The sequence below is a fragment of the Rhopalosiphum maidis genome, chromosome 1 (genome assembly GCF_003676215.2).
Source record: "Rhopalosiphum maidis isolate BTI-1 chromosome 1, ASM367621v3, whole genome shotgun sequence".
In the NCBI taxonomy this organism is placed as follows: Eukaryota; Metazoa; Arthropoda; class Insecta; order Hemiptera; family Aphididae; genus Rhopalosiphum; species Rhopalosiphum maidis.
In genome coordinates, this window is record NC_040877.1 from 94,101,864 (window position 1) to 94,110,990 (window position 9,127).

The 9,127-nt window shown below is 27.3% G+C and overlaps 1 protein-coding gene across 1 annotated transcript; it reads left to right on the forward strand.

Moving 5' to 3' along the window:
- Window positions 1–209: 209 nt before the first annotated feature.
- LOC113550722 lies at window positions 210–8,649 on the forward strand. The gene is made up of 2 exons (XM_026952746.1): window positions 210–351; window positions 6,538–8,649. The coding sequence occupies exon 2, from the start codon at window positions 6,616–6,618 to the stop codon at window positions 8,569–8,571; it is 1,956 nt and encodes a 651-aa protein (XP_026808547.1). The 5' UTR covers window positions 210–351; window positions 6,538–6,615; the 3' UTR covers window positions 8,572–8,649.
- The last annotated feature ends 478 nt before the right edge of the window (window positions 8,650–9,127 follow it).

The window sequence follows — 9,127 nt, forward strand, 5'->3', positions numbered from 1 at the left end:
CTCACACATATGTACATATACACACGCACACACTCTTATATGTAAAAGAATTAGATATATAAGGGGACTAGTAGTCGCTAAGATGGGGGAGTCTTTATCATCTTATTGTGCGGATGGTCAAAAGCGAGTGTAAGAGACTACGCAGATCGTTCATACAATAAGACATAATAATAAGTTTGTAATTGATTAAAATATATATATTAAAAGTGTTAAAAATAAGTTAAATAAAATTACAATTGTGATTCAAAGAAAAAAGGTCTAATTATTTCAAAATATAAATCGATCACCTCATATTACATCTTGAACGCGAACCACGATTTCAACAAGCAAGTCGACACAGGAAGCAGAGAGGTAATATCATTAAAATATAATTATTTAGCAAGTAATAATTTAGAAATATATAATAGTCCCCAATCAACTTACTATTATTCTTTCTCAATCATTACAAAGTGGCGCCCAACTAGTGGCTCTTACCGCGTTTAAAAATCCCCGAAATAATAATACAAATATTAAATTACAAATAAAACGAACATATTTTTTTAAACAAATGTCACAAAATAATAATAATCAGGAAAATGAAATAGAAGAACCAATTTTTATTTCACTGCCAAATGAAATAAACAAAGTTAATAAACCTCAATTAATTTTAGAATTAAATAAAAGAAATTTAAATAGTGTAGGAACAGTTGCAGAACTTAAGAATAGATTATTAAAATATTTAAACGGTGAATCTTGCCCGGACGATTTTGTGACAATAAATGAAAATTATCAAACCAAAACGAACAAAATGGAGAGTAAAAAACTTTATTTCAAACCTGACATATTTTCCGATTCTTCATCTGATAGTATAGATGCATTTTTAAAAAAATATCAAAGAGCAGCTTCCATTAATGGCTGGTCCGAACAAGAAAAATTACAATTCATACCTGCATTTTTAGAGGGCCCAGCACTAACTTTTTATGAAAACATCGAAAATCAAAATTTCAATAAATGGGCTGATTTAGAAAAACAACTTCGAAATGAATTCGAACACATTGCTCATAAAGATATGCTTCGATTATTACTCGAAAAAAGAAAGCAATTAGATGATGAACTACCTATGACATTCATTAATGAAATCGAATCACTTTGTAGACGTATAGATTCTGAAATGGCTCAACAAGAAATAACTAGACATATAATGAACGGTCTTAAACCAAATATTACTAGATACATTGGAATATTAGATAATTCAACACTAAAATTATTAAAAGACAATATAAGAAAATATGAAATGGTAGAATTTATGGTAACGGGCGAAATAAATCAATCTCCTTCCGAAATAAAAACTGATATAATCACTCATAAACTAAATCAAATCTCAAACGAAATAAATGAAAAAATAAATCTGCTTAATGAAAACAACAATAAATTTAAAACCGACATAGAAAATATTATAAACCCTCAAGTTCAAAATAACAATTCTAATATGTACAATAATTTTAAAAATAATCGCCAATCTTTTTCAAACAATAAAATAAATACAAAAAAATGTGAAATATGCTCTAAAAACAATCATATCACAGAATTTTGCTATTTTAAAAACAAAAATACATCAAAAAATAACAACAAAATACAATGTACAATTTGTAATAGAAATAATCATTTCACAGAAAATTGTCGATTAAAAAAAAACCCGATTAATTGTCAATTATGTGATATGATAGGACATTCAGCAATAACTTGTAGAAAATTTTCAATTCAAAAAAACTAATAAATAGGTCAAACAGTTTTTCTGACACTCGCTGTTACCCTTCATTGTCAGTTAAAAAACCAGCAACTACTTACAAAATTAATCATATTTCTGAACCTTTATTTATTCGTGCTAAACTTAATAATATTGATGTACCAATAACTATTGATACAGGAGCCAATATTTGTTGTATTAGACACACGCTTGTTCCCCCTGAAAATAAAATAATTAAAGAAAACATAATTCTATCAGGCCCAAATAACAACCATTTAACTGTATATGGATCTACAGTGATTAAACTAAAAATCGATTCTCAGGATTTTGAAACATCGGTATTTATTGTCAAAAATTTAACATGCCATATAATAATAGGAAATAATTTTCTACACAAAAATAAGGCTATTATAAATTTTCATAATAATACTTTATTATTAAATGATTCAATTACAATACAAACTTACACTAATCTATCTAATACAAATATTAATAATATTAAAGAGGAAATTGCTGATATATTTCTTGTAGATTCTGACTACTCGATTGCCCATTGCATATCTGCAGATTTAAAAATGTCTAAAGGAATAGCTTCTCGCATAAAAACAAAATTTGGAAACACAACGCCTCAACTTGAAAAGCTAAACCCACAAATAGGCGACGCAATTCCAATAAAAATCGGAAATAAAATAATTTATCACCTAGTAACAAAGCAAAAATATTTTCATAAACCTAAGTATAATAACATAAAGCTTACTATACAAAACTTAAAAAAATCAATGCAAAAATTACACGATTTCAAAATTGCTATCCCTACAATTGCCTCAGGTATAGACAAATGTAATTGGACAATTATCAAACAAACAATTTTTACAGAATTTCTTAACACAAATATCAATCTTCTCATTTGTCATAAAGATAAAACACACATAACGAATAATTGGAAAACTCAAGAACATCAAAATGTCATAAATTTAATACATAAGAATTACTATTTTTATAAAACATTAAAACAATTAAATAATATTAACGATAATTCCAATAATAAAATTAAATCACCCATCAATAACCTTAAAAATACTAAAAGTAATGATAAAAATATGAGTAACATAAGTGAATTAAAAAAAATAGATTATGATTATAATATAGACATTAATAATACAAAAGATAATAATAAAATAAAATCAGTATTTGTAAATTATAAACCAGGAGAAAATGTCGCGGGAGATGGAAACTGTGGCATTTATGCTGTATGCAATGCTTTAAACGACAACAAATTAAATAAAATTACTTCCATAGCAGATATCTTACAATTATTGAATGTTACACAGCTGCCTAATTATTGGATGTCTGATGACGAACTAGCCGCAATCTCTGATTATTATAATCACGATACTTATATTTACAATGACACTAATAAAACGGCAATTATCTATCAAAATAAGAATTATAATAATAGGTCCATAATCGTTTTATATAGTGTTGATAAAAACACGCATTGGATTCCGGGAACAAGAGCAGATAAAATGTCAAATAAAATACCATCTAATTACATTATCATTAATGATATACCGCCTTTAGAACATTTAATAAATAGCATAAAAAAAAAACATATTGATAATACAATTCCAAACGAGTCTATAGATATAAAAAAACCTCTTAATAATAATGATAACATTGAACCAGTAATTACTAATACAAAAATATCAAACACAATTTCGAATAATTCCGATGACAAAGAAATACTTATGGATAGTGAAGGAACTATAATAAATATATCTCAACATCTCGATAAATATCAACATAAAAAAGTAGTTGAGTTATTAAAAAAATTCATTCATCTCTTTACAACAGACACTTCACACATAAAATGTGCTAACGTAGATCCTTGCGAAATAAAATTGAAACCAAATTATACGGACCCTAAATTTAATGCGCCACACAGAGTATCTCCACAACAACGAGAAGAATTAAAAATACAATTAGACAAATTACTCGATGCAAATATTATTCGCCCAATAATATCAAAATTTGCAGCTCCAGCCTTTTTAGTAAAAAAAAAAGAAAAAGGATCTTATAGACTTGTAGTTTCATATAAAGAATTGAATGATAGAATCGAAACAGATCAATATCCTTTACCTAGAACTACAGATTTATTAAGATCTCTAGAAGGATCAAAATATTTTTCATCTCTTGACCTTAATAGTGGTTTTTTTCAATTACCTGTAAAAGAAGAAGACCAATATAAACTTGCATTTACATCTTGTCATGGACTATTCACGTTTACTAGAATCCCACAAGGCCTAAAAATTAGCTCAAGTATCTTTCAGAGAAAACTGAATGAAGCTTTTTCAGAATTATTATATAAATCTCTCATAATATACATTGATGACTTAGCATCTTATGGCAAAGACTTTGAACAAGCCTTAAACAATTTAAATAATGCTTTATTAATAATGGATAAATTAAATTTTTCTCTTAAAACAAGTAAATGTTTCTTTTTTAATAACAAAATTGAATTACTTGGCCATATAATAACTCGTGAAGGTATTAAACCGATGGATAAAAATACAAAAGCAATAACTGAGTTCAAACAACCAACAACTCAAAAAGAAGTTAGGTCATTTATAGGAATGTGCTCATATTACAGAAAACACGTAAAAGATTTTGCAAAAATAGCACACCCCCTCACTGAACTTATAAAAGGAGATAATAAAAAAATAGACTGGAAAGTAGAACATGAAGAATCTTTTAAAAAATTAAAAAATTATTTAATCTCTGAACCACTTTTAAAACACTTTGATGACGATAAACATGTTTTTCTAACAACAGATGCTTCAATAACAGGATTAGGAGCCTATATTGAACAACCCGATGATAATAATATATTACATCCAATAGGCTATGCATCGCGTAAGTTATTGGCTAATGAAAAAACATATTCTTCAACCACCCTAGAACTTTTAGGCTTATGTTTTGGAATAATTTACTTCCGAGAATATTTATGGGGAAGACATTTTACTGTTTTCTGCGACAATATAAGCCTTCAATATTATAGAAATTTAAAAATCCCTTCCGCTCGAATAGCCAGACTAACGCTCAAATTATTAGATTTTGATTTTGATATAGTTTACAAAAAAGGTAAAGAAAATGTAATTGCAGATGCTTTATCTAGGAATGCAATTAATAAAATTGATATAGTTCAAGATGAACATACAGAAATAAATCTAGATTCAGATAATATAAAAAATGAACAAGCTAAAGACAAATTCTGCTCTGATATAATTAAAGCAATAATTGAACCAAATAATAAAAATATTCCTAAAAATATTAAAAGAAAAACGCGAAGATTTACACTATTAAATGCAATCTTATACTACAAACAATTTACCCCTCCTAAAAATTTCGTACCAATTTTAGTAATTCCAAAATCTTTAATTAATAATATATTAAAATCATATCACGAATCACCTACGGGAGGTCATACCGGTATAACAAGAACAATTCATAAAATACAAAATAAATATTATTGGGAAAATTTGGTTAAAGACACCACTAATTTTATAAAAACGTGCCATAAGTGCCAAATAAATAAAAAATCAGAAGGCAAACCAATAGGTCAATTACAACCTATACAATTATCAAATAGACCATTAGACAGAGTAACATTTGATTATTTAGGTCCTTTAACCACTAGTAATAAAAAAAAATACATATTAGTGGCCGCATGTAATAATACTAAGTTCATATTTACCAAAGCTGTCGCTTCAGCTTCTGCCGAATCGACAGTTAAATTTATGATTCAAATAATATCCCATTGGGGATGTTTTAAAATATTTTCTTCCGATAGAGGTACTCATTTCAAAAATAAACTCGTGGAAGATATATGTAACAATTTAGGTATAAAACAAGTTTTATCTACAAGTTACTCCCCCCAATCACAGGGGCTGGTCGAAAAAATTAATGGTGTGCTTTCTACTTCACTGAAAAATTACATAGAAAATAATAATCAATCTAGATGGTCATACTATTTACCATACGTAACACTAAGTTATAACGCTACCCCACAAACTAGTACAAAATATAGTCCTTTTTATTTAATGCATGGTTTCGAACCATACTTTCCAATTGACAATAAATTAATTCCAGATAATCTACCATACGATATAAAAAAGTCATTAATTGAATTAAATGAAATACGTAATAAAATCCCCAGTATAGTTTCAATAGCTCAACAAAACCAAAAAAAATATCACGACAAATCACATCAAATAATAAGCTTTAATCCGGGAAATTTAGTTCTTATTAAATTTCCATTTTCAGAAGTAGGGAAATCTCCAAAATTAGGTCCAAAATATAGAGGTCCTTTTAAAATCTTAGAAAAAATCAATGACCTAAATTATAAAGTCGAACTTATTTTAGATAATAAAGTAACTGAAGATATAATCCACGTTAGGCGTCTTAAACCATATCACTCAAGAGAAAACATTAATAATTAATTATCACGAATAAATAATAATAAATTAAATATCAGATATTATTTAACAAAAAAAATAAACTAATCTTTTTAAATAAATATATAACAAATAAATTATAAATAATAAGATCATACAATTATACAGAACAATTTAATAATCATATTATAATTAAATAAAAACATGATTTGAATAATATAAAAAAAAAAAGAAGAAAACGCAGAAATAATAAATAATTATTACACAAAAAGAAAAGGGGTTAATAATAAAATAAATAATAATAATATTAGTTTTAACTTTAAAACTATTTACATTATATTATGTTTGTTTTAGCAGCCATTGTATTTTATATTATACATTTATAAGATTGTAAGACAAGCATACTATAGCTAGTTAACTTTCAACATATTCATAATGAACTTCACACCTCTCCTCATCGTCTTACAATTACACATGGTACATGGATTTATTGCATATGACTGTAATGGACCCAAGCTCAACATAACAGCATTTAATAGCTTGTCTGTGGAGCCATGTGAACCACCATCAGAAATCCACACCCAATCAATTCAACGAATTCAACTTCTACAAAAAACAGATACCTACCAAATACCTTATAAAACATGCTCAATAATAATAAACTATTTTATAAGTAGGTGTTCAATTCTAGAAGATGCCCAAATGGTAGAAAATGGTTTTTTTACAGAAATAACTGAATTAGGCAGTGCCCGGTGCTCTGAATTACACCAGAGACTAACATACCATCTACCAAACGGAGGAATAATTACAGGTTTAAAAGTTAACGAGACTATATTATCATCCGTTACAGTAGCCGGTTTTGTAGATAGACATGGTAACTGCAAAGGCTCTACATTTTCATCTGAGAAAGGCACATGGCAAGAGGTTATAGTTCAAGCTAATTATAAAATCACTCTTACCGAAGGATTAGCCATAGTAAACCACAAACAAAATACGTTAACTCTCCCAACTGGTTCAACCTTAAAATTATCCGACCAATACGGTTTGGATATTTATAAAGGAGAGGTAGTGTGGAACGCAAATACTTATGATTGTGAAACTCATGAGTTCATTATTTTATATGACGGACCTGTTTCATTAATAACTTCGAACAATGACAAAACCACTCGAACATACCTAGTGGAATCGGACCAAATCGTTTTTGCGTTACAACACATAAGATCAACATATATATGTAATATACCAGCTATACAAACTGATCATTCTCAATTAACCATAATTACAGATTCATTATTTTTTAATTATTTTAAAAACAAAGACATACATCCACAAAACATAGATTTAGTGGCTTATATAAATACTAAATTGGTATACATTGACAACCGTTTCAAAGCATCGATAACAACTTTATACACAGATCTAATACAAAAACAATGCGAATTAGAACGTAAAGTGCTGTTACACAAACTATCATTAGCCACATACAGTTTATCCGAATTCGCATACCATATGGGCGAAGGACCCGGTTATACGGCATTAAAGGCTGGGGAAATCATTTATCTACTAAAATGTAAACCAGTAGAAGTGGAAATATCATCAAAAAAAAATGCAATATGTTATGATGAATTACCAGTTATTTACAATAATAAATCATACTTCATGGCTCCTAAAACAAGAACCCTACAAAAATTTGGCACAGAATTAGATTGTAATCACTTTTTACCACCTGCATTTTTACTTGATGGAGAATGGTATACTACATCGCAAAATATTAGAGAAATAAAAAAACCACAGACTCTTAAGCCTTCCACGAAATGGACATGGACATACAAAAGTATGGAAAATCTAATGACAGCAGGAATTTATAATTATGACACTATGAAAAATTTTCAACAATATTTAATACTACCTCAAGAAATAGAAGCATCGCAAAAAAATTTAGCAAGACAAACCATGGGTTTCACAATAATGGATCACAGGATAAATCTAAACACGTTAATTGACGAAAACACCATTAGTAATATGGTTGACAATAAACTAAGAAAAATGTGGGGGTGGTTTACCATTTTTGGTGAATTTATTTCCGGATTATTAGTAATATTCTTTATATGGAAAATAATTCTAACCTGCATTAACACAGGACTTAACATTTCTCTTTTATACCAAACTTTTGGATTAAGCATAAAATTAGTAGCAGGAGTATTTACAAGCATTACTCATTTCATTATGCACAACGCAAATCAAAATCAACAACAACAACAGAAAAAGCAACAAAATCAACCACTACTGACTTTAAATCGAAATCCCAACTCACGAGACAAAGTCAATAAATCAATCACAAACTCAAAGCAAAAAAGTTTATACCCAAATATCAGAAAATTATCTATATGAATACATATTAAAATATTTCAAAATCCAATTTAACAGTCATATGCAATATAATTTCAAAAAAAAAAAAAAAAAAAAAAAAAAAAATATAGTCAACATTGAACATAATTACCAGGTCACAATATAAAAAAATGTAATTATTTCCTAGTTATATTGTATATTCATTATTATTTTGAAAACATGTATGCATTGTCATTTGTAATATTAATATAGTACCATTTTATCTTGTATATATATATATATATAATTACAATAACTACAATTATAATTTTTATTATTATCATAATTTCATATTAACTCATATAATATTAATATAAGTTATATTAATGTTCTAAATGTAATAAAAAAAAAAAAAAAAAAAAAAAAAAAATTACAGTATATAATTTGTAATCTTCACTGTATAAATTTTTTCTACTAATTTAGTTTTATATGATATGCTTACATTCTTATGCGAGGACGCATCAAAAAAAAGGCTAGGGTGGATGTAATGATGTGCACTTAGCCATCATATATCTTAAATTTTTAATTGTATGATAAATAATATTCAATAAAATACAAT

Excerpts from the sequence above, each read along its gene's own strand:
- LOC113550722 (XM_026952746.1), top strand. The coding sequence starts at position 6,616 with ATGAACTTCACACCTCTCCTCATCGTCTTACAATTACACATGGTACAT.